Raw genomic sequence first — 25,905 nt, forward strand, 5'->3', positions numbered from 1 at the left:
TATCACAGAAGAAAATGGATTTCGTGGCGAGGTTTAAATTCCTTCATTGGGACAGAACAGGAAAAATTAGGGAATTTCTATTTCAAACGACTGTATACTAATCTGCTGACACTTACAACTCCAAATCCAAAATGTTTTGCAAGCGTTTCGAAGTCACGCTGTTTGATTTTGCTATCTCCAACATTTCATTTTCCACAAACTCTAACAAAACATCTCTAAACAGCAATATGCTTGCACCAGCCGGCTATTGGCAATTTATCATTAAAATTTGTTTGCACAGTCGGATGATTCATCTCAGACTACTGAGTCCTAAAGTTTTAGCATTTACGAAGCGAAACTGGCTCATGCTTTTCCTAATTAAAAAAATAAATAAAAATTCGGTTGACAATCATTTTACAAATTTAGAGGCTTCGCGGACCCCCTGAAAATGATTCAGGGACCTCCGGGGGTCCGCGGACCTCCGGTTGAGAACCACTGCAATAGAAGGTACTAGACACCAAAACCGCTAATATATCCAGCTCGTAATTTTTGTTCTCTGTTTAATTCGAAGTTGATATCAAAGCAGTCTTTGAGCAGTCATAGTATACCGCACGCCATCAAACTGTGTGCTGGCATTGCATCCTTCCGGTTGCTCTTTCAAATATTCCATCACATGACGATAAGGGGGACGCGACATTCTTTACGGGGGCGTGTACCAGTGCGTTCAACCGAGATGCAATTCATCGCAAGTTCCATTTTTATTCTGGCGGCGATCTTTGTTGAAGGTGAGTTTGACTTATGAATGCCATCTCGATGACGTCATCTTTTTAAAATAAAACTTGTTCTGCTGCAGTGACCTCAAATCAGCCGGAAGTCAGACATGTGGTGAGTCTCTCTCTTTCTCTCATTCTGTTGGTATGAGTGCAGACAAGCTAACCTTCAAGTTTGGTTTCTTATGAATCCTTCTCGCTTTATTCCAGTACAGGGATGTTCCAAGATACACTCAAGTCTACTATTACGCATACATCCCCGTTCGCAGACGCCAGATCGAGATCGAGCGGCTCTTACGAGCGTACCTGTTGGGGCAGTTGCTCAGAGGTAAGTATCAACTTAGACTTCACGCTAATGCTCGTACCAAGACAGACGGATCCTGTCATTTACGAAGCAAATGACATTGTCCTTACGTGGTTACGGGTTACAGGCTCGACAGATATGGTCATTTGACGTCCAGAATGTCGAAGCAATTGAAGTAAGAATATTCTTCCGGCCGTCTAGGGAACTCCCAAAAGTGTCGAGATGGCTGCAAGCAAACAAACTAAGCTTGAATGCAGATAAGACCGAGATGCTCCTTTTAAATAATGCCAATCATAGTTTCACTGTGAACATCAATCATAAACAAATCTCCATATGTGACTCAGCAAAATATCTCGGTGTCACTATTGATGCTAAAATGTCTTGGAAGCAGCATATTGAATGCACAATATCAAAACTAGCTCGGTGTGTGGGAATAATGACCCGTCTGCAATCTTTGGTTTCCAGATCAATACTACGAACCATATATTTTTCTCTTTTCCACTCTCTCCTGCAATATGGAATCGTAGTATGGGGAAGTGCATGCAAAACATTTCTGTGCAGAATTCGAACCCTGCAAGACCGTGCGATACGGCTGATCTCATCTGCACCTTTACGTACCAATTTATCGCCTTACTACCGTAAGCATCGAATTTTGCGATTTGATGAGCTATATCGCTTCGAAGTATCAAAAGTTGTTCACAAATATTTTTCCAATAGCATGCCTCCTGTGTTTGATGCCTTTTTCATACCTGCTAAAAATGTCCATTCCCATTACACGAGATCCTCGTCAAAGGGAAATATCTACTTACCCCCACCCAATAGCAACCTAACTAAGAGATCTATCGACTACTCGGGACCTATCATTTGGAATGCATTACCACCACATATCCGTGAATTGCCTTATGATAGATTCAAAAAAACCCTACTTCAGTGCTTTTCAACCTTTTTGAGCTCCATTCGCACATTTTGTTTTGAAAAATAATTTCATTCGCACCAGTCAGCCGAAATTTAGTACACGAAAATAAAATGAAGAAACTTATCACTTTTGTATTCGAAGAGCTCCTTGGAGGTACAAAGTTTCATTATTTTGCATTCAGCGAATCGTATTATTGACTAATCAAGCACTAAAATCACAGCAGTAGAAAAATCACAGATATTGCACTCTCGTTGTTCTGCAGAAGCTCGTTGCATTTTCCGGGGGTATCGTGCAGTGATTTCCTTGGAAGCTTAGAGGGCGAACCCAAGAACAATATTCACTCGCAACAATATCACTTTGCCATTAAATCCACATGTTACGTCATCGCGATGTGAATGTGTTTGCATTTAGAACGCACAAAATAGTGAAACTGCACTTGAATCGTAGCATCAATGTTGCGACTAGCACCTTTGGTATATTTTTCTGACAACATTCGAAAAGATGCTTCGCGTACTAAGGTATGTGAGATACGGCTACCATCCGTCATCCTTTAGGAGGATTCGTCCTCCTTTTTCAGGTTTTTGAAAATGTTCTCCGAGGACGCATAAATGTCCTTCTTTTCGAGATTTTGTCCTCTTTTTTAGGAATTTTGGTCAAATTTATAGCCAAATTTGACCGAGATGCCGTAATTCAGCCCCGAAGTGACGCTCCGGCGGGTATTTCGGGAGCTGAGCATAAGTTGACCCAGGGCCTACTATATAGTAGGCCCTGGTTGACCTTTTTCTTATTTTAGTCAACCGACTACGAAGTGGTAAAAATTTACGACTTTTTCAGTATTTTACCCCGGTATTCTGTGTTTGAAAATTTTGAAATAGTGTCCTCCTTTCCCGATTCCAAAATATCGTAACCCTAACAGACATGGGGTAATCGCGATTAGTAATCGTAATCGATTACGACGATTACAGCATTTTCAAGTAATCGTAATCGCAATCGATTACATTCGAAAAAAATCCAAAGTAATCGTAATCGTAATCGACTACTTCGCATATCTAATCGATTGTTTTGTGAAAGAACGATTACTTTTTATTTGTACAATGAATATGACATATCCGAACATTCGAGAACAAGGAAGAGATATTATACTAGGTTATTGATAGCGCAAGCGGTTGATTTTCGAACGCCACTGCTCATTATTACGTCAGAAGTATTAGCTTTGCTCGTCCTTGCGAAAGAAGTATCCACACGTAGTAAATATATATTCTATGTACATTGTTGTGTGATTGTTAGAACAGTGTAAGCCATGCTGTATATCAGGTTATCAATACACTCCAGACGCCACTACCTCGCAGCAAGATAATAATCACCACTCTGCCTAGTTTCAAATAGTAACTCATGTATTGATGTTTGGTTATGCTTATAGTTAAACGCATTTTGACCGTTGCTGCTTGGCGAGCAGTAGGCCTATCTATGTAGTGTACGTATGTATTGTACGTACACCGGACAAAGATTTGAAGTTTTGTACTCGTCAAATAAAACATTACGCTGCGTTTATATATCATAACCGAGCCGTTCTTTGCCGTTTCTTTTAACGGCATAACCGGCAGCTTGCAGTATCTGTATTAAGTGGAAGGTAGAATTTTAAGTTCACTTTATCTTATCCTCATATGACTACTTCAAACGGGCGCAATCGTTATTTCACAATTCTTCACTCGACATTTATACCTGCCGCCATAGCCCCTCGCCTATGCACCATGTAAGCGTGGGTTGTAGGTACAATCAGAACCAAAACAGCAATTCGTCCCCCACTCCAAACGTTGATATTGGTAAGGTTGTAACCTAGGGTTACCATATTTTTGTGAAGCAAATTCCGGACACTCTTTAGCGCCCACTAGCGGATTTAAAAATGAGGTATTACACATTGAGTGTCAATATGACGTCACACGAGCAGAAGCATTGCCAAACGACTGTATACAGGAATGGAGTTGGGCCCTCTGAAATGTGAGCTCCGGTGATTGCTACTTGCTATGGTGTGCAATAGATTTCTCCACTGGCCGGATGAAATCGTCTGGCGGGCCGTGTTTGGCCCGTCTGGATTGTGTTTGACAGCCCTGCTATCTACTGTTAGGTCGGTGCGGCTATCTGATTGTGTGTTTTTATTTTAATCAGGTCCGAAACAACATTTTTTCCGCCCCCTTCCGCCCAAAAAAAGAGCATTGATCTCTAACCCAGCATAGGGTAATCGATGTAACTTTTTGGACAATTACTATATGCATTTGACTGTGAAATTTTATGAATGAATTCTTCAATAATATTGATTCTCCCATTAGGCTACCATAAAATGCACCAGCAGGTTGCACATCCGGTGATTTCCAACCTTTAATAGTCGCGACCTCATTTCAAACTTTAAAATGTTCCGTGTCCCAGCTAAAAACTTGATAATCTGATTGCTAAAAAATTTTAACTTGCCCAAACTTACTCCCGGCCTAGGACGGTGATTACGTCCAACATCATCGCGATCCCCAGATAAAGGTAAACGACCCCAAGATTTGGAACCACTATCTGTGACTAAAGCATCTAATCGGCGTCGACCAACTCTAGTACTATACCGTTTGCTTATAATTGCGATTACCATTGGACTTATTTCAGTAAATGATGGTAATTTATATTTATTTTGATTGCATTTTTTGGCGAAAGTGGTGCCTGGTGCCCACACTAATATCAATATACGTGTCATTACCTCGCGCGCAGCGCGAAGAAGAATTTTGAATATCATAAATCTGCTTGAAAAAAATATTGTTTATGTTGATTTACGAAAAACTTTTCAGCCTACTTCAACCCTTCAAAATTCCGGACATTTAGGCATATTTTAGAAATTCCTCCCGGACGCAGATTTTTCAGCGAAATTCCGGACATGTCCGGGAAATTCCGGAAGTATGGCAACCCTATTGTAACCAAGTTACAATGTTCTAGTCGCAAAACAATCTCACTTTTATAGTTATGACTCGAGTCAAGTCTATTCATTTTCAATTCCCCCCCGAGTCAAGTGCGAGTCCAAGTCAGCTAGTATAGGGTCGAGTCTGAGTCATATTTTTTAACTCGAGTACGAGTCCAAGTCGATATGTTCACAGATCAGTTTTCTGATCAATCCGATTCAACCCACTTTTTTCAACTCTGCTCGAGGGATATAGAATGGCTCGCGTTCATAATATCGTATTTTTCATCTAGTTTCACAGTTTACGGCCCATTTCCAAGTATCAGGACTGATAGACGAAATACAAATAATGTGGTAACGTTACTATTCTTCAAAGTTACATGGAATGTCTGTATTGGCCGTTCTAGTCTCGAGTCATGCAAAATGACTCGAGTACAAGTCGAGGTAATACAAAAAATAACTCGAGTCAAGTGTAGTCACCAAAAAATCGCGACTCGAGTCGAGTCATGACTCGAGTCATTACAACCCTGGGTATTGGGGCCCCATAGGGTGGTCAGTTTTCAAGTTGATGAGTGAATTTCGTCAATAATATTGGTAATTGCATTATCTTGCTATTCATTCAGATTTACCGGTAGAGCTGGGGGCAAGTAATTCATAATTATAGCATCTGGTATGTTGTTTTAATTTCATTATTGTATGTTGTTAATTCGTGACCTCCCGTCTTTTATATAATCAAAAGATACTGTAGTCGCCCAAACGTAGCAGACTAAAAGAAAAACTTTCGTGAGACGCACACACAAATTGCCATGTCTTCATTCCTCTGTGAGTGCCTCGGGTGGCATTTGCATTGTTGGGGCTCTGATTGGAAGGACCGGACTATTCGTCACGCCCACAGAGCGCGGCTACTTACAATGGACACATACCCAACGTTTTGGCCAAGGTCATTCTTTGGTAGCACACTTTGTGGAGTTGCATGTTGGCCGAAATTGCTTACGTCTTTTGGTGTGTCGTGGCGGGGTAATGACCGCCACTGAAATGCCTATTCCTATAAATTTGCATGCTTTTTTTCTTGAGGGGGAGAGGTATGCATTTCAAAATCAAGCTATTTAGAGACATTAAATCCCGAAGCTGAAGAAAATTTTCAAGTTAATTAACTCTCTTGAAAATATGTTGATTTACAAAATACTTTTGAGTCCCCTTAGAGCTCGCTTCCGGTCCTATTGGGGAGTTTGGGGTGTGGCAGTTACGGACCAGGCAAGAATGCAAATCGTTGGGTGCAACGGATAGTCCTGCATAGAGGTGGGCGATGGGTGCATTATGACGTAACAGGCAAATGACGTATGATTTATAAAGAAAGTTGTTATCTCATTAGACCTTTTCATCGCAAGCCTTATTTATATTGTCTTCCAATATCTCTTCTGAAATTAGTTCTAAGAAGTAAAACGAATGTAATCGGGGGTAATCGTGATTACTTTTGAAAAGTAATCGTAATCGTAATCGACTACTTCCTGATTTGGCCGTAATCGTAATCGTAATCGTAATCGCGGGATTCACAAGTAATCGTAATCGCAATCGATTACATTCGTCAAGTAATCACCCCATGTCTGAACCCTAATGTCAGACGATTGGATGGTACGGTTGGCGTTAAAATCAGGAATGCATTGCTATACAAACCCACACAATCCGAGTAATTGATGATTGTTGTTTATGGATAAGCTTAGGCTTCATTCACTTCTTATCTATGCAGTACACAAATCACCATATCTTTCAATAACCACGTTTGGCATCCTTGTATGTCCAAGTAAACACTTTCACCTTCTTGAATAATTATTACTCACATAAGATTCATGATTAACACACAGTTATATCGGGCCGGGTAGGTCAATCGAACAATATTGGAAAACTGACTGAAATAATGCCAAATTATCTTTACTATCACACATATCCTTATACATAAAGAGTAATAAGGTTCAATTAAGCTTAAATTAGGCTGCATAAGGAATATGGTAATACATACGGCTTGGTGGATTTGATTTTGCTCTGCAGAGGGTGCTTACACCTCATCTGCTCAAGCTAAACCGTAGGAGTTCGGAGTATTACAAAGTTTGTAGTACAAAGGCGTTACGAACACGAACTAGGCACACTTTTCCTATGGATCAGCAAGCTTAGTGGAATCACCAATATGTCATACATAGGCCTATGCCTTTACGATCCAGACTTGGCCTGAGATCATCAGTCGAAGAACAGGAAAGCGTGTCTAAGCCTGAATTGTGAAGTTCACATTACAAACAGGCCATTGCACTGGTCAGTACATAAACTGCCCAGTGATTTGATAATCCGATGTGATGCAAGATAAATTTCTATTGGACGTAAGACGCTAATGTGGTTACACTAATTTTATTTATAACAGCCTCTAAGTAAACAAAACTTGTTATAGATCTAATGTGCTAATTTGTTATAGCCGAAGAAACGCTAAATTCTCCTGTTAGCCAACATGAATGTGTGCCAATATTCCAATATTTTGCGTTCAAATATGCCAAATGTCAACACTGGCATCAGCTACTATTACCTACATTCCTACAAGGTCCGTATACAATATCCATACACGGTGTATGTTTCCGAGCAAGTGAGCAACTAATATACCCATTCAACTCCTTCTTTTTTAATGCAGTGACGTAATCCTATCGCGCGGAAATATTATCTCAAACTTTGCAGTATACACGCATCGAGAGCGTTTCTCACTTGTGAACTAGAAAAGCCTAGCTACCAACAAGTTTTTAGAATTGCTTCCAAACGACAAAAGTTACGGGCTTACTGTACTTAATATCGTGTTTATTTAAATTATTCCACGTTGGAAAAAGTGAAAAACTCGGACAATTTTCATTCGCACTCATCGGGATTTTTCATTCGCACCATTCGCACCACGCTTGCCGTTCGCACTCATCCGGATTTTTCATTCGCACCATTCGCACCACGCTCGTCATTCGCACCGAAATTTTTTTCATTCGCACTATTGCGAACCGTCACACAGGTTGAAAAGCACTGCCCTACTTGATCACCTCTTATCGTTACACTAACACTGTTGCCCTACCTCGCCCAGACATTGCTTCATTGATCATTTGCTACCATCGTTTGATTTTTCTTCTATTTTATTTTTTTAACTACTGTAACTTTTTTTACAGCCAGACTGTTTAGAGTCAAGTGTACATGTTTGATGCTGGTGTGATCAGACTAGATGACCCTCACAGTCTTATCGATCATTCCTATCTAATATCGAATACTGTGCATGCATATTTTCTGTACCACCACCACTGCCGTGTGTTATGTATTTTGGTTTGATGAAAAATAAAGACTCTCTCTCTCTCTCTCTCTCTAGCCCAGTAAGTTTTAACCACTGGTCCCCGAGATATTTTGCAATTTTATTACAAATTTTCAAGATGCAATATGTTGAAGGCTTGTCCATTGATAAAATAAAATCAATATCAAATTTTAAATACATTGAGAACGTCGTGAAGTAACATATTAGGTCTGGGAGCATGTTCGATTTGACTTGAAGTTCAACCCATATCATTTGAGGAAATATGAGCGGCAAGTACTAATACGAGTCGACTCACTAATCCGCGCAGTTTGCGCGATCATTCGTTCTCGATTCATTCCTTTTGTGAAGGGATGCACCATCACATAATGAAGTTTAGGCTAACATAGGAATCCGGAAAGTGTGCGATAACCTCATCGGTGGAATAACGTTGACGGAAAAAGACTGCCCTTTATTGACCGGTAACTTCGATATATATGTATAATTGTCCATAGGCTCCATAATGGCTGGCACCTAATATCACTGTCGTGGTAATCTGTGCCCCACAGCACAAATCACAGAGCCCAGAGTAAAATTATTTGCCGGTGAAGAAATACCAATTTGGAATCGTGTGCGACCTTTCGTTTAGTACGCTTGGGTGATTTCAATATCTAGTCACAATATAACAGACATGCAGGAGGTGACGAAATATTGACATGCAATGAAGTAATTATTCCAACAGGCCCACCCGAATATGTTCAATTATTATCTAATACGTGTCCTAAATTTCTAATACGACCCCTCAATCAACGTTACCGGAAAATCTGATAATTCTGACAGTAGGCTATACAAATTTACAGTAATATATGCAATCAACAATTTAATTGACCGATTCAGTCATGAATTGCCTATAGAAAACTATCTGCATATACTCAGTAGATTGAATGTGTTCACAAGTCCTTGAGAAAACAACCAACCAACTGTGGGGTCTGGGGGTGATGCCGTCTAGCTAGAATTTGGTTTATCGCTTTGTGGGGCCCAAGACTACCGTTTTGGGCAATTAGGCTGACGATCGGCCCTGATTTTGCTGATGGCCAGGTATAGCTGTAGTCAGGTGTCTTCGTGCGCATTGTCTTCGTAGTAGGGATCGTATATGAACCTCTGATGGGTTCAGGTTCGTGTGAACGCGAACCTTTTTGAAAGGTTCTGTGTGAACGCGATCGTGTAGCCTACCTATGACGTTACCTGACGTCAAATTGCAAATTCCAACAATACATATTTCAGTGAAGTGATATATTAATGTACAGCGACGACTGAGGCCACATTATGCCACAACGCTGAAGTACATGCTTACTTCTTAAAAGTCAGCAAATGTATCATTTGGAGCAATGAACTGATATAAATCCCCAAAAATCAATATCTTCCGTCGCTTTGCCAACTGTTTCTTGCTGTTCATTTATTATGGCTTCCATGTGCCATCAACCAGAGATGATATATGAGATGAAGCGGTCAAGCACGAGTGATGCGGTCATGCACAGTTGGGTAAGGCATGACGTCATACCTTGCTACTTTACAGGGAAGCATCATCATAATACATACAATAACCCACGTAACATCCCCTTCTCAAAACATCACAAAATAATAGAAAACGAAGCGAACCGAATTAGGATATAAATTACAGCAACGAATCAAGTTGTAACATAGTCTTGCAACTATGCTGGTCGAATTACTGTACGACTTGGCCTGCTGCTACTGGAACCAGATAACGACCCATTAGTGTCGCTGTTCACTACTGTTGGTCTGGCAATCGAAATGTCGTCAAAGTCAAATGCAACATGCGGGCGAGTTACAGTAGTTCGAATAAACTTTCTGTTGCGTCGGTAGATCGTTCCATCTGTCGCCTTAACAATGTTCGATCGATCATTCAGTTGCTTAATCACCACCGCTTCGAGCCACAAGCCATTTTCTGTCCTTTTGAATCGAACCTGTTGATCAGGACTCAACAGGGCGAGGTCTTTTGCACCACGATTGTAATACTTTGCCTGTTTTCTTTTCCGATCCATAAGCGATGGAATGACATCAGAAACAATTTTCGGCTCAAGCAGTTTAGTTGCTATTGGCAACAAGGTCTTGGTGCGTCTTCCAAATAGCCTCTGTACTGGAGAGCCAGGAACAGTCTCGCCTGGAGTGTTCCTCCAATCTAACAGTACAATATTTATGTCTTTTTTGTCAGTTATCGCTTTACGAAGTAACGATTTGAAGATTTTCACAGCTGATTCCGCCTTTCCGTTCGATTGGCTGTGTCCTGGAGAGCTGGTCACATGTTCAAACTCATATTCCTTTGCAAATGCCTCGAAGTCATGAGCAGCATAGCATGGACCATTGTCAGTAATCAATTTCTCGCAGATTCCATGACGTGCCATATGTGATTTTAAGCGGCGAATAACTGCTGTAGAAGTCTGTGAGGTTAGTCGATCTACCTCAAAATAATCCGAGTAGTGATCAACTGTAATCAAATAATGTTGTCCGTCAGATTCACATAAATCGCTACTGATTATTTGCCAAGGACGTCCTGGTACCGGATGTGAAATCAGACTTTCTTTCTGTTGGTTGGGTTGGTGTAAGCCGCACGTGGGACAGCTTGATACGAAGTCCGTAATATCGTTAACCATGTTGGGCCAATACAAACATTCACGAGCCCGGCGTACACAACCTTGAATTCCAACATGACTGGCATGAAGTCGCTTGAGAATAGTGCCTTTTATGGACGACGGTATGACAATACGATCACCCTTCAGAACGATTTGATCCTGAAATGTCAACTCCTCTTTAAAACAGTAGAAATTTCGAATTGATTGGGGTACCAGCTTGGCTTCATTCGGCCACCCATGTTTTATAAAAGAGATTAACGTGTTCATGACAGAATCAGAGATTGTTGCTTGGCTGACCATGCCGAGCGTGGAGCTTGATACCGGTATATCATTCAACATGTCGATATGTGCAATCTGTTGAAAGATATCAAACGCATCAGCAGTTTCTGCGTCTTTGGGAGACTTTGGAATGTACGCACGACTCAACGTATCCGCCACAAATAATTGTGATCCAGGCTTGTATATCACCTCGAAGTCATACTTTTGGAGCTGAGGTAACATGCGCTGTAACCGTTTTGGTGCATTAACCAGACTTTTCTTTGTGATCACTTCCAGAGGTTTGTGATCGCTTTCTACTGTTACAAATCTGCCATAGACATATAACTCAAATTTTTCCATGGCAAAGAGAATGACAAGCAATTCTTTTTCGATTTGTGCGTAGTTGCACTCCGTTGTTGTCAACGCCCGTGAAGCATAGGCAACAGGGTGAGAGTTTTGCAATACACAGCATCCTAGCCCCTTTGAACTGGCATCACTTTGCAGTACCATAGGTGCGTTTTTGTCGAAGTATTGTAAAACTGGCGCGTTGATCAAGGTTTGTTTTATTTTCTCAAAGCATGTCCCATGTAGGATTGGATCCCATATGAACGCGTTGTCTTTTTTTAGGAGTTCGCTGATGGGAGCGGTTATATCTGAAAGCTTAGGGGCAAAACGCTGCAGAAAATTTGTCATCGCTAAAATTCTCTGGACGCCCTGCTTATCCGTTGGAGGCGGCATTTTTATGATGCCTTCAATTTTGCTCGATGAGGGTTTTAGACCATCTTTTGAGATGGTATGGCCTAAGTAGGGCACTTCAGTCTGCAGATAGCGTAGTTTCGCTTTATTCAGTTTAATACCAGTTTGTTGACAGCGTTTCAACAGTTCAAAGAACTTTTTCTTATTGTCCATAGTCGCCTCTTCAACAGTATCGCCCACACCATAAATCAAGATGGAGGCGTGGGTTCGAATCCCACTTCTGACACCATGTTTCTTGCTGTACATTTATTATGGCTTCCATGTGCCATCAACCAGAGATGATATATGAGATGAAGCGGTCAAGCACGAGTGATGCGGTCATGCACAGTTGGGTAAGGCATGACGTCATACCTTGCTACTTTACAGGGAAGCATCATCATAATACATACAATAACCCACGTAACACCAACAACTTCTTCGAGGTCTTGCAAGGGAATACAAGCTTACGCCTTAACGACCTGTGCCAGACCTGACAATGTCTGACACGTCAGACTATTGATATATCGATATTGAGCTAAGTGTAAAACGGGATTGTATACTTCCTTCCGATGTTACTCCATTAACACGTTATACAGTAGCCAACACTCCGATCGCACAAATTTGGTTTTTATGATAAGATAAACATATAAAGTAATGATCGATCCAATACGCCTGTTAGATTTTTCACAGTAGACAGCGATGTATTCTTTATATCAACTTCATTGATTGGTGGAATGAAAAGGTTGATTCGCTGACTACCCTACATGTAGCGTATTTCCATCTTGATGTTTTATGACTTCGGGTCATGCTCAAAGTAGAGAGTCACTGAATATTAACAAACGGAAAGCTGGATATTTCAAGTAAACTATTGTATCAAAGAAAGTAAAATATTTGAGATTGGCAAGGTGCATGCTCGATAAGTGTTGATTTTCTTTATATTGCCAGCGTCAGGCATAGTGGCCCGAAGTTGAAAAGCAAAGAATTTCAGCCAATGATGTTATGATGTGAAAATTTGTAATATACGAAAAAGGTTCACAGTCCGTCTAAATTTCCGAGGTTCACACACAGAAAGCGAACGTGAACCTCACGTTCTCACCATTCTAATTCAAAGTATAGCCAGAGTAACCTACGGCTGATGGTAGTGAGCAATGAGCAAGGTAGCACGACAAGGTGCTTGGTTCGACTTTGAAACGCTTGTTCTCTCGATATTGTTAAAGAGAATATTTATTTTCGAATGAACCTGGTCGACTAATTCCACGACCTTCTTCGGGAAAGACTGTAAACGACTCTCGGCGCTAGCACGTTTATTTTGGCAGGGCAATTTTACCTCGACTCAGCAGACCCACTGCGGTATAGGCAGATGGATGCCATCATGAACTGAACATCTTTATTTACGACCAAACCCCTCAAAATGTCTCTCTCTAGCATCATATACTTGCATAAAACAGTTGCATACTTCACGTTTTGAGTTGATTTCAATTTTTGAAAATTCACCGGTGGGCTAAATATTTTTTGAAATTTTACCGGTCCGCTAGGTGAAAAAGGTTGAGAACCACTGATCTAGCTCCTGGGTTTAGATTTGGATTTGAGTTTGAATAAACCGATTTGATGACTTTGGGCGGATTTAGATCGGATATAGAATTACGGTTAGTTTCAAGAAAGATGTGGATTTGGTCTTGAAATTTCTGTTATTTTTCAATAATAATGCGACTTCTGAACAAATTTCGGCCACTACCAGATTCAGAATTAAGTTGGGCGGATTAAAAAATTAATTATGGAACTGGATTTGGAAATAGTAAACCCGTCCATCTATGCTTACAAACAGCTCGCGCAGGCCTGAATTCGCCAAAGGAGACGACGACAGCGACAGCGTCAACTACAACAACTAGTACTACTGCTACTACTACTACGACCACGACAACGGAATCGCAGGTTTGGCGAGATCCTGTTCGGTTGCAACGATAGCTTTTTCGAAGCTCGAAAATTACGTTCACGAAATCTCTAAAAGCTGTGCGATATTTCAGGACTTGTTTGAGGATTGGGCAGAGTACGAAGAATGTCGCTATCAGACTGGAGAGGAGATACTTTTTTACTCCGAAGCGACCGCCGATTGTCGGGCAAAGGGGGCCGAACTCGCTCATCGGAACGTCAGGACTGCGGCTGATCGTGGGTGAGATCAACAGCTTGCTTTACAATACAGATATTTTGAATAGGGCAGAAAATAATGGAGTACTTGATTGATTCAGTCCTGAATCGAGCATTAGGCGTTGAGTAAAGTATTCAAGTGTTACTCATCATGACGTCATTACAGTATGAAAGATGTAGATTGTAGAAATTTCAAACTTATAGCTTTCGTGCTAGCACAAAGTAGCATCTACAACAGGGCTAGGCAATTGTTTTTTTCCGCGGGCTGAATGACAAGCAGAAAATATATTGGCGGGAAGAGTCAGAAATTTTAGCTGTATCCTCCAGCGTATTGATTTTATTTCTAATTTGAAATCACTGAAATACACTAATTGATACTCAGTGGAAGTGTTGATATTGGGGAATGAGAAAGTGACGGTTGATTACCAAAACAATTTTCATTTGCCGTCAAATTTCGAAACAATGTTTAGCATGATACATTTTGAACTCTCTTTAAGCCCCTATCCGCGTTTTTCTATCAATACATTTGAAATGTGTTTGGGATGGCAGAAACAGCACTTCGTCAGCCCCCTCCCCATGCCCCCAAAATCGTTGGTCTTGGGTCCTCCATATAGTTGTTAACCAAACTTCTGGGAGGGGGCGTGGCCCCCCCACACCAGACCCCAATCGGAATGCACGTTTTTAACAGTACTTCTAAGCGAGATTTCTTTTATACACTGATTGACAACGTTTCGTGCCCGAATTGCGCGAAGCGCGGAATTTTTCCATGATTCATTATTTAATCGGTCAATAAAATTGGTAATTGCATATATATTTCTGTATTTTCAACCTCTCTAAACTCACGAACTTAGTTTTACCGTTAGAGCTGATTGAGGTGTTGCCTTAGAAATATTCGGCCGGGCCCGTTGGTATGATTACTTCGTTACGTGTTGTTACTTCGTGAACTCCCGTCTACTATGTGAAAAAAATATTGAAATCGGAAATTGGTATTTCCTCACTGCCAAATATTGCCTATCGACAATTGGACGTGTGGTTTTCTCGATGTCGAACTTTTTCCCCTTTACTTAGTTAATTTGATCAGGAGTTTCAATTGCAGTGCCTTCTCGGCCTAAACTTGTCTTGGTGCGTCGTGGCGCGGCAATGGCTGACGCCGAAATGCCCTACTATTGATCTATAAATCGCGCACGTCGCGAGAAAAATTTGAAAGAAGTTGCATAAATTTTCAAAAAAATACTCAATAATTTATGTTCGTTCACGATATCAATTTAGTCTCCCTTCGGGCTCGCCCCCCCCCCCCGATGGCGGGTTTTGGTGCGGAAGTTACAGTCCTGGAGATACTATAGAGCAGTGGTTCTTAACCTTTTTTACTCCAACGCCCCCTTTCAAAAATTATCGTGCTCCAGCGCTCCTAACCTCATATTGAAAGGAATGTAAAAAATACAATGACTAAGAGGGAGGGCCGTAACAGCACTTCGTCAACCTTCCTAAAAACGATTGCCTTGCGCGCCCATAGCGCAATAAACCAAACTTTCGCCCCCAAGAACGCCGTAGCGTGATTTCGATGGTAGGCAAAGTTTGTGTGGCCTGGTCGCCCTAAGGTACCAAAATTTTCTATTATGCATGAATGAATAGGTGGTAATTACATATATGAGTCGCTATAAACTTTTTATCCTCTCAGTTCACGTAATCTGATTTACCAGTAGCGCTTAGTGAGCTGTTGTATGGGTAAATAAAGGGCACGTAATTATTAATTAAATATATTCGGGCGTTCCCGTAGGTACAATTAATTCGTTACCAGGGCCATAACAGCACTTCGTCAGCCCCCTCAAAAAAAAACGTTGGTCTTGGGCCACCCTTCGGTTGATAAGATATACTTCCGGGGGGCTTCGCCACCAGACCCTCCTTCGGCTATCTGCTATTTGCTGATACTAGTCATCTACATTGGGTGTCCGTTTACTGAGCCAGCTATTCTCGCCTAGACGCGCCAAGCGCGAAAAATTTCAGAAATTAATGATTGAATTTGTCAATACGATCGGGAATTGCATGTATATTGATATCAATTTTTATCCTCTCTCTGCTCACGTAAACAGATTTACCGGTAGAGCTGAATGATTTTCCCTTTAAGCTGCGCACCTGCGCAGTGCTGACACGGTCTCTGCGCACACAAAATCTACGTTGCGCACAACAAATCCGAAGTTATGACCTTTTTTTAGTCGTTACGCACTGTTGTCCAAGGGTCTGCGCAGTGGGTTGCTGAGTGTGCGCAGACTCGTCAAACGTAGAGCGAACATTGTGAGGTGTCTTCGAAACTGTAGGGCCCGTAACTAATAATTAAACACATTCGGGCGGGCGAACCCGTTGGTATGACTTCGTTGCATGATGTTATTTCGTGATCTCCTGTCTGCTATATCAAAAAATATAGAATCGCCTAACAGGGATGTCGCCCAACAGGAATATCTAGCTTTAGATATCCCTGTCGCCCAATCGTACTAAACTAAAAGACGCACACGATTTCAAATTGGTATTTCTTCACTGGCATGTAATTTTTCCCTGCCAGATGAATTCGTCTTCTGGGGTTCAGATTGCTAAGACAGGAACATTCGGTGCCAGTCATTTAGGCGCCCATGGACAATTAAACCGATATGTCGAAGTTTTCGGTGTTAATTTGCTCTGAATACTAATTAGGGATATGTCCTACCACCACATCATCTACTGCGAAGCCATTTTTCTCCAGCGCCCTCCATACCGCTCCCTGAGCCCAGTCCCCCCATATCACCCCCTGAGCGTTTCCGCCCCCTTCAAAATCGCCAGCGCCCCTTGGGGGTGCTGGAGGCAAGGTCAAGAACCACTGCTATCGAGCTTATTGTCTTGGTCGATAGCTTCCGAGCGGTGTGTAGCTTGGCGAAATGGCCTGTGTTGATGATGTTGAGCCAAGTTTGCGGTTCTACCCAAATTCGCCGTCCCTTGACCAAGTGTATGTCTTCGTGTTTATGTAATAGAACCGACTTAGATGATACTCCTTAATCATATTCGTGGCATGTTAATGAACAGGCATGATAGTAAACGAATTTGCGGTCCTATGGTTTTAGTCCACGCAGCAACACTAAAAAGTAGGTTTTATATTTTGAAATTCAAGCAACCTCTCGAGGGCCGCACTTTGCCCAGGCCTGCTCCACAATCTACATAATGCAGGTTCTACATCACATCGCAATAAACGTAATTGGATATTTTGTCAACCATGTCTATTACATTACCCTTAGTGATAATATTGTTGGTTGATCACAGTGTCACATATATTGTCGCGGTGGAATCAGATATTTTGATCCCTTTTACTTATAGTAAATCAGGTTTTCGTGAAATTTTCATTTTTATTGGCCGTATTTATATTTATCAAATTGTTTCAAAGTTAATCATGGCCAAGATATATGCTACTTTGATTCCACAGCGACGATATGTCTTTTTCACTGACGGTCGTAGCAGTAATACATCTTTCGTATGCTGCAATACGACCAATCGAGATTTCAAGGCATCCACTGTGGAAAATGCTATCGAAACCAGGATTTCCGAGGATGAATTAACTCACTGCGGTAGGAGCTTGTATTCAGGGCTGTAATCAAGTCAAAAAGATGTTACTCACAAGTCAATCTCACTTTAATAGTTTTGGCTCGATTCAAGTCGAGTCATTGCAATTCACCACCGTGTCAAGTCCGAGTCGAAGTGAACGAGCAGAGGGTCGAGTCCAAGTCACGGTATCATGACTCGAGTCCGAGTCCAAGTCATTGTGTTGACTGCTCAGTTTCCTGTTAAAGTCTTGTAAAATCCACATTCTATATAGCTCTGTGTGGTGATTGGAATGGTTCGCATTTATATTAAACCAATTTTACTCACTTTTTGCAGTTTCTGGTCGCATTTCAATTATCAGTACCAATATACGAGATCTCAATAGTGTGGTCATATTACTATTCTTCGAAATTATAGTAAAATGTCGGTTTTGACTGTCTTAATCTCAAGTCATATGACTTGGTTCGAGTCATGACTCGAGTCCAAGTCGAGTCAATACACAGATAGACTCGAGTAAAGTCGAGTCATTTTCATATTTTGATAAGATGACTCGAGTCAAGTCGAGTCATCAGAAAATCGTGACTCGAGTCGAGTCATGACTCGAGTCATTACAACCCTGGTTGCATTTCAGCAATCGAAAGGGTCATCTCGCGCAACTCGACTTAAATAAGGAGAAATATTCCTTGATTCAGATTCGAGTACTCGAATCATTGCGTATGCCAAGCCCTAGTTTCAAACTATAGATTACGAACTTAAATAGGTTGGTAATCTATATTTGAACCGTTTTCAATTGCAGAGCGCTGTTTGCGTTCCTGGGCTTCACGCCATCGACTTTTTGGTTGCCTCTGTTTGACATGGCCGACACCGTGGACGTTCTCAGTCTTGGGTGGTTGGAAGGGGTGGACGCCAGCGGCGATCCTATCACGTCAACCTACGACATAGTCGCCGACACGACTTTGGTTGGGAGTCAAGATCAGTCTGCTGCTGCTATTGCGGTCGGTTCTGGTTGGGATACCATCGTATTTACTGGAAACACGGATTCAGGCTCAAAGACCTTCTACGTGTGCGAGTACTGTTCATCCTGAACACATATAGGACCGGGTAGTGGCGTCCGCTTGCGCTATATCTACAATGCCAACTACTTCATCATATATGTTGATAACGTTGCATTTTTCGCGCGCTGATTGATGAGATGAAACAAAACCCTCGAGCTTAACACCTTATTAGAGTGGCAGCTTGGTGGTGTAGGCCTATTCGTGTCGGGGAAATCAGATTTCTCAGTAACGCAACACTGCATACCACCGCATTAATTCCTTGCTTAATCCCGAGATGATTCAAGGTTATTACTATCGACGTGTGCTGTTGTAGTTACTCCCTTGCCTTATTTCGGTGGTTCTCAAATTGGAGGGAGGCGCGAAGCTGCGGTCACCTGAAATTTATTTTGCGTTAGGCGCGATTCACTTCCACTTCATGGTTATTGCTATGTGCATAGTCCGAATTTTATATATGAGAATTCTCTCATCAACAGTCATAACCTTACATGCCATCAAACTATCCGTGGGGATTATGCTTGCATTCTGTTTGCCTTTTGTGATATGAGGATAGGGAGGGGGCGAATTTTTTCACTTATCATAAAGGGGGCGTGCCTGAAAAATTTTGAGAACCACTGCCATATAGGGTCTCCTGTTGGAGCTTTAAGGTAAAATGATGCACTGCTCCTGTAACATTAACGCGAAACAATAACTTCATATTGTAAATTTATTCGCTAAACGCTTTTCGACTGACTCTCATCAGTAGCGAACGTCAGTGATAGGGTGAATCAAATTCGAAATGTAGGAACTATTTTGTCTGTATGACGTAATAATAACAAAAAACTAGTGGACAGACAAAATACCGTAGTAACGGTAAAAAACCAACGTTAACGAGTACATATTCGGTTACAAATAACAGAGAATACAACGCACAATATTAATGAAATATTCCAAGAGTGTAGAGGCGTTCCTTCTGGCAACAGAGAATCGGCTTTCGCAGCTATATTATCGTAGATTCCAGGACCTTCAAATTAAAAAGAGAACGGCCACGTGCAACTATAGAAAATTGACTGTCATTGTAATGATCAGCAGATTCTGGATGGGATAAGAGATGCTGTCCAATAACCGAATTACAAGCAGTAACTTGATCATAATCACGCCGTGTGTCACCAGACTGCGATGATGGAGTTGGAGAAACATTAGTTATTCTAATTTGCTCTGAGACGGGCGACCTACATACCGACTATCACATCGGCACGTGTATTCATATATTATGTTGCTTTGATTGGTCGCAGGTAGCACATCCTTTTGCGTTGCAGGCATCAGAGATTTCGTCATGAAGATTATCTGCGGTTCTACTTGTGAAAAACAATGCCTCACTGACGATTTAATTTGTTTTTCAAACCTGTTGGACACTTTCCCAATCCAAGGAAGATGCAAATAAACAGGACATTTTCTAGGTCCGAATGGTTTAACTTTTTTAAAATCTTTAAGTTTACGATCCATGGTCATTTTAATGATATGATCAGGATAACCATTTGACTGAAACATTGACCGAATGTTATCCAATTCGGAATCAAGATTGACTTTACTATGAATCATCAGAGCCTTGTGCACCAGAGTTCTTATCAAATTTACTTTACGTTTTACTGGACCATAAGAATTCCGCGAAATGTATTGCCCATTGAATGTAGGCTTACGATAAACTGATGTAACAAAATTAGCACCCGTCTTGTCGACAACAACATCAAGGAATGCTAATAAATTATTTAACTCTTTTTCCATGGTGAATTTCAGTGACGGGTGAAGACCATTCAATTAGCTCAGAAACAAATCACACTGGGATTCATTCTCAAATATTGCGAAGGTGTCATCAACATATCTTTGATACATTAATGGTCCATCAATATCTTCGAATAACCGTTTCTCGTAATACCCCACAAAAATGTTAGCCAGAATGGGACCAAGAGGAGATCCCATTGCAACACCACCAATCTGTTTATATATGGTGTTATTGAAACTAAATTCGACATCAAAAGTGAGCAAGCGCATTAATTTAACGGAAGAAGACCTTGAAAATGGAGGAGATGGAAGGACACCACCATAGAATTCATTGGCACAAATCTCTATATTATCTTCAACTGGCACGTTCGTGAATAAACTAGATATATCAAACGAGCACATAGAGATTTCGGACACATCGAGATCAACATTACGAATGGTATCAGCAAATGTGAACGAGTCACGAATGTAGTTACCTCTAGGGATGGTGTGAACGTGAGGTTCACGTTGGCGTTCTGTGTGTGAACCTCGCAAATTTAGGGTTTCACGTTCACAAACGAACCTTGGTAGGTTCTTCACTATGAACCTTTTTCATATATTACAATTTTCACTTCATTATAACATCTTAGGTTGACATTTATTGCATTTCAACTGTGGGCCACTATATGCATGGCGCTGCCAGCATAAAAAAAGAATCAACACTACCAGCATGTGCCTTGACAATCTCAAAAATATTATTTGCTTTGATACAAAAGTTTGCTCGAATATTTAGTGACTCTCTGCCGTGATCTTGACCCGCAATCACACAGCATCAAGGTATTCAGCGAATTATGCTTACTCAGCCAATCGATGAAATTGATATCGCTCTCGTTGTATGATGTAAAATATCAAGCAGGCGCACGGGGACAATCTTGATTTCATATGTTTATTGTACCATAAAAACCAAATCCGTGCGATTGGGTTGTTGGAAACTGATGTATAACTTGTTAATGGGGTAACATCGGTAGCAAGTATAGAAACCCGTTTACACTCTGCTCAATATCAAAGTGGCAAAACTCAGATGCCGAAAACATTGTCCGGTCTGGCCTGGACCCGTTAAGGCGTAAACTTATATTCCCTTGCAAGTCCTCGATGAAATTGTTGGCAAAGCGACGGAATATATTGATTCATTGGATTATTATATCATTTGATTGCCTCAGTAAATACATTTGACGACGTTTAAAACGTCAATATGTACTTCAGCATTGTGGCATTATGTGGCCCGAGTCGTCTTCAGGTATCGTGTATATTAATATACGCTACTTCACTGAAATGTAAGGATTGGAATTATCAATATGACGTGACGTCATGAGGTCCACGTTCGCGTTCACACAGAACCTTTCAAAAAGGTTCGCGTTCACACGAACCTGAACCTTTCAGAGGTTCTCACCATCCCTAGTTACCACCATAGAACTAACTCACCTTAAGCAGCGGGCAGTGCAGTTTTTATCTTATTTTGACCTGATACGGTTTGACGTTATATGGACAAAATTGATGCACGTAAAGAGGATGAGAAGGTACAGCAGAATGAGCGTAACATCAGCTTGCTTCTCAAGACACGATATGGTACCAGGGCAGTCGCTGGTAGTAAGGTTATTACCAAGTTATCGGACTATGAGCTGAGTGACACTGAATGTGACACTCTTGGTCTTCATTTTTCTGTGCCACCGACAGAAATCAAGCGTGAGGAAGTTTTTGCTGAATTTGAGGTGTTACATTGACAATTGTCACATCATCACCAGAAATTTGATGATGAATGCAGAGCAAAGGAACACAGTGAGAGAATTGTCGCGCCTAAAGCCAAACTAAGTAGCTTAGCGCACGGTTTTTGTGGAACTTCAAACGACAGAAGTGATTTTACAATGACGTCCGATTGCTACAGGAGCATCAGATCCCTGAAATCCAATAAGTCAATTCATATAACCAAGCCTGATAAAGGATCTGGTGTAGTCATTGGACCCTGCAATGTATTTCATTGGTATGATATTGTAATCGGATGTGAATTTGCTTGATGACATTCGATCAACATCAAAATTACCCGCCATGATAATGTCTGTGGTTCGAAGGCTTATTCCCCGATGTTTGTATTCCGACACATTGCATGCAATGTCATACACCCCTATTCACGCGAATACTTGTGTGGGCAAACAATCGTGACGTATGTGTGGATGGTGCATTGGTATTTTCTTCGTGGAAACAAAACACGGGGTGTAACATGTTTACTTAAATATTGGTCGTTGGGTCATGAGTGAATATCGGGATCCGATCACACACTTTTTCATGGTCATCCGGTTTCAGCTGATTGGAGCGAAACTTATTGACCAATAAAGACACAATATAGTAAACATTCGTGAGAAAACTGACAAGTAACCAGGAATTGTTAGCGCGATGCGGAACATAAATTCAGCCGTTTTCCGAACACCGTTATCCACGTACCAACCAGTTACCAAAGTCAAGGAGGTGTTAGTAGTATAGTAGATCGCTCGCAAGCGGCTATTGTGGCTTATGGGCCCGCTGGTGAGGTGCCGCGAAACTCGTGTTGGTGATGGCACCCTTTAAACCCCCCCTTCCGCTGGTGAGGTGCCATGTGTTCTTATAAGAACCTTGGTGATGGTACCCTTTCAGGTATAGGCTGCGTCGGTGATGTGCCGTGAAAACTCGTGTTGGTGAGTCGTACTTTCAGGTATAGGCTGCGTCGGTGATGTGACTGTCATGTATTCTTACGGGATCTCTGGTGATGTGCCATTGTTTCTTATGGTATCTCTGGTGATGGCACCCTTTCAGGTATAGGCTGCGGCGATGATGTGCCCACGGGTTCTTGTGTGATAGTGTACTAACGTTATAGGTATAGGTATCTCTGGTGAAGTGGTGTTAAATATCAAGTGTAGTAAACAGTGACGACATTACTTAGTATATATATTCAAAAGTATTATATATGCCAATTTGAGGTAATCCCAACGTTTACGGTGAGTGCGACTTCAATATATCGTTATTCTTATGGCCGCGGCGGTGATTCGTACTTTCGGGTATAGACTGCGGGCGGCATGTCGTACTTTCAGCGAAAAAGGTGCGAAATAGTTTGCTAAATCTAGGAATCAGTCGCATGGTAATGTTTTAGTAATTAGTTTGCCACAGAGCCGGCGTAGACGGTGATTCGAATATCAACAATACCCACGCTCTCAAACTAACACTTCAAAAAGGTGTGAAATAGGTTACGAATCCCGCGATCGCTCACAAGATAATACCTACGACATAACCATCGCTCGCGACTTGCTGTTACATACATTCCAATCACTCACGAGGTACTATTTTGGTAATCAGTATGTCGCGGAACTGGATTTCGCCGATAAGATTTAATAAGTAACGAATAACCGAACCGTCGCAGACGGTGATTCGAATACCGACAAATTCTCACTTATTTCTGATCCAACCCTAATCCTTTGCGAAGTTGGCGCTTATTCAAAAAGGTGTGAAATAATTGTAAACCCTACATCGCTGACAGGATAATGCATCAGTCATAGCGATCTAGTTATAGTGCGGTGTCCATCCATTCGCGGGATGTACTAAAGGTAAATTCAGATAATCCAAAATGAAATATCTCGACTTTGACATAGACTGAATTGAAATAGATTGACAAACATAACTACCAACTTTCACCCAGTCACATTTCGAAATTATACGCACATTGATTTGAAACAAGTAATGAAACATTACAACTCTATTCGCGATCTGGCTTTCCGTTTGCCTAAGGACATTTTAACATCTTACCATACTCAAAAGAATTATTCACAACATTAACCGATGTTACAAATCTAGTTTTCACTTACTTGATTATATCACTACAACTCGCAAACTTGAATTAATTCATCTGGTTGTATTCATATGACCGATAATTTTTATCCAACTGTAAAGGTCGTTATACTATTCTGTAAGACAGAGTATTTACTATTCGGTGCATATGCGACTTGACATAAACCTATTATATTTTGAGTATACGAGATTTGAATGTCTGAACAATAACTGAGAATTAAATTATCACAATTGAATCCATATATGACAGCGTAAAAGATATTGGAATGTCAGCAACTCTTTACGGTCATACTTACAACCACATTAACTAATGTACCCAGCCAACACGTCATGATCATTCCCGAAATCAACGCAAACGCGGCCACTGACTTGAGTTAACCACAAAACGGCATCAAGTTTTAAATCCGCTTGCAGCTGACGGATTATTCGAATGCATCGACGGAGAATATTATTGAATTCGTCGGTATTGTTACTTCAACAAATTTTCGCTTACACTGACTGCGAAAGTTAATATCGAATGGTAAGACTTGATCACATATTTGTTGAGCACAGACATGACAAAACACATTATCGAGGTTTTATAAACTAGTCATATTACTCTACACATCTATCAATATCAGAATGCAAGTCATCAAACTTTTTGTTAAATGTAACATTGCACTTTTGGAATCGGATTCGTTATAGTCATACAAATTGTATTAAACCCAACACCAAAACAAAACGACTTTTTAGTTCATTAGAATCAAATCATTCGTCTTCGACTTGTGCTTTATTAGATTGCACGCAACAATTCGTTACGAATGAGCTGTAACCAAAGTTAAGAAATCTTTGCGTCCACAGATATAGAAGATGAATCTACCTAACACAATCACGAATCGCTGTTTCAAGTATTTCACGGATGTAATAAACTTGTTAGTGTCACCTATCTAAAAGTATGCATGCGTTAGATTTCCATGCCGACTGTTGCGATGTTTAGGATTCGCTTACAATGACCAAGAGTAAGGATTTAACATCAATGTCGTTACTGTCGGCATTCGCAACAGAGAATCGAAACATTGCACAGTGTGAAAATATACCCTTGATATCAAAGCACTATCCCAAGTACACGATTAATACTCAACTCCGTTCGCACTTTTTATAGAACGTGCTAAATGTAAAATATCGCGAGGTTGCACTCTAAGACTTTGATCATTACAAAAGTAAATTGGAATATGTTTGCTAAATGAATTCAATTCAACTAGAAATGTCTAGTGCACAACACTCGTAACATCAAGGAAGTACTTGCCACACTGTAATTCCCTAAACGTGTTTTGCATTGTTGTTCATTTGTAGTATTGATTGAAATTGTTTTTCGAACCCTCAAATATTGATTCCCGACATGAAACCAAGCCGCTGAAAGTCGTTACCATCACAACGAAACCATTTGCACGATGTTTGCCAAATGTGTCTTATAGTTAGGTGTACCAGAATTATTTGTGTAACACACCGACACAGAAATCGGAAATTTTTCCGTTGTCATTCGTTAAAGTAAATGCCATCACAATACTCTGTCACTAAAAGACGTTACTTGTATGTGATTGAATTCCTAGCAACTCACTAAACCGAACCCCAAAGAAATTTTACTCACTCGACGGATATGAAACAGCGTCGCTTAATCGGTCTATATCATTTTTCTAAATGCAAATCATATCCACCAA

General features: G+C 40.9%; 2 protein-coding genes across 3 annotated transcripts in view; both read left to right on the top strand.

Annotated features, from left to right (window-relative positions):
• Positions 1-25,905, top strand: part of LOC145436202 (uncharacterized) — a 236,855-nt gene that overhangs the window by 116,871 nt on the left and 94,079 nt on the right. The gene's annotated exons all lie outside the window — the stretch shown is intronic.
• Positions 554-18,769, top strand: LOC145448876 (uncharacterized). The gene is made up of 6 exons (XM_080327323.1): positions 554-764; positions 833-864; positions 960-1,077; positions 13,666-13,772; positions 13,865-14,010; positions 18,343-18,769. The coding sequence occupies exons 1-6, from the start codon at positions 653-655 to the stop codon at positions 18,629-18,631; spliced, it is 804 nt and encodes a 267-aa protein (XP_080183449.1). The 5' UTR covers positions 554-652; the 3' UTR covers positions 18,632-18,769.

The sequence above is a fragment of the Botryllus schlosseri genome, chromosome 1, assembly GCF_051294905.1.
Source record: "Botryllus schlosseri isolate E-star chromosome 1, Bs_hap1, whole genome shotgun sequence".
Lineage (NCBI taxonomy): Eukaryota > Metazoa > Chordata > Ascidiacea > Stolidobranchia > Styelidae > Botryllus > Botryllus schlosseri.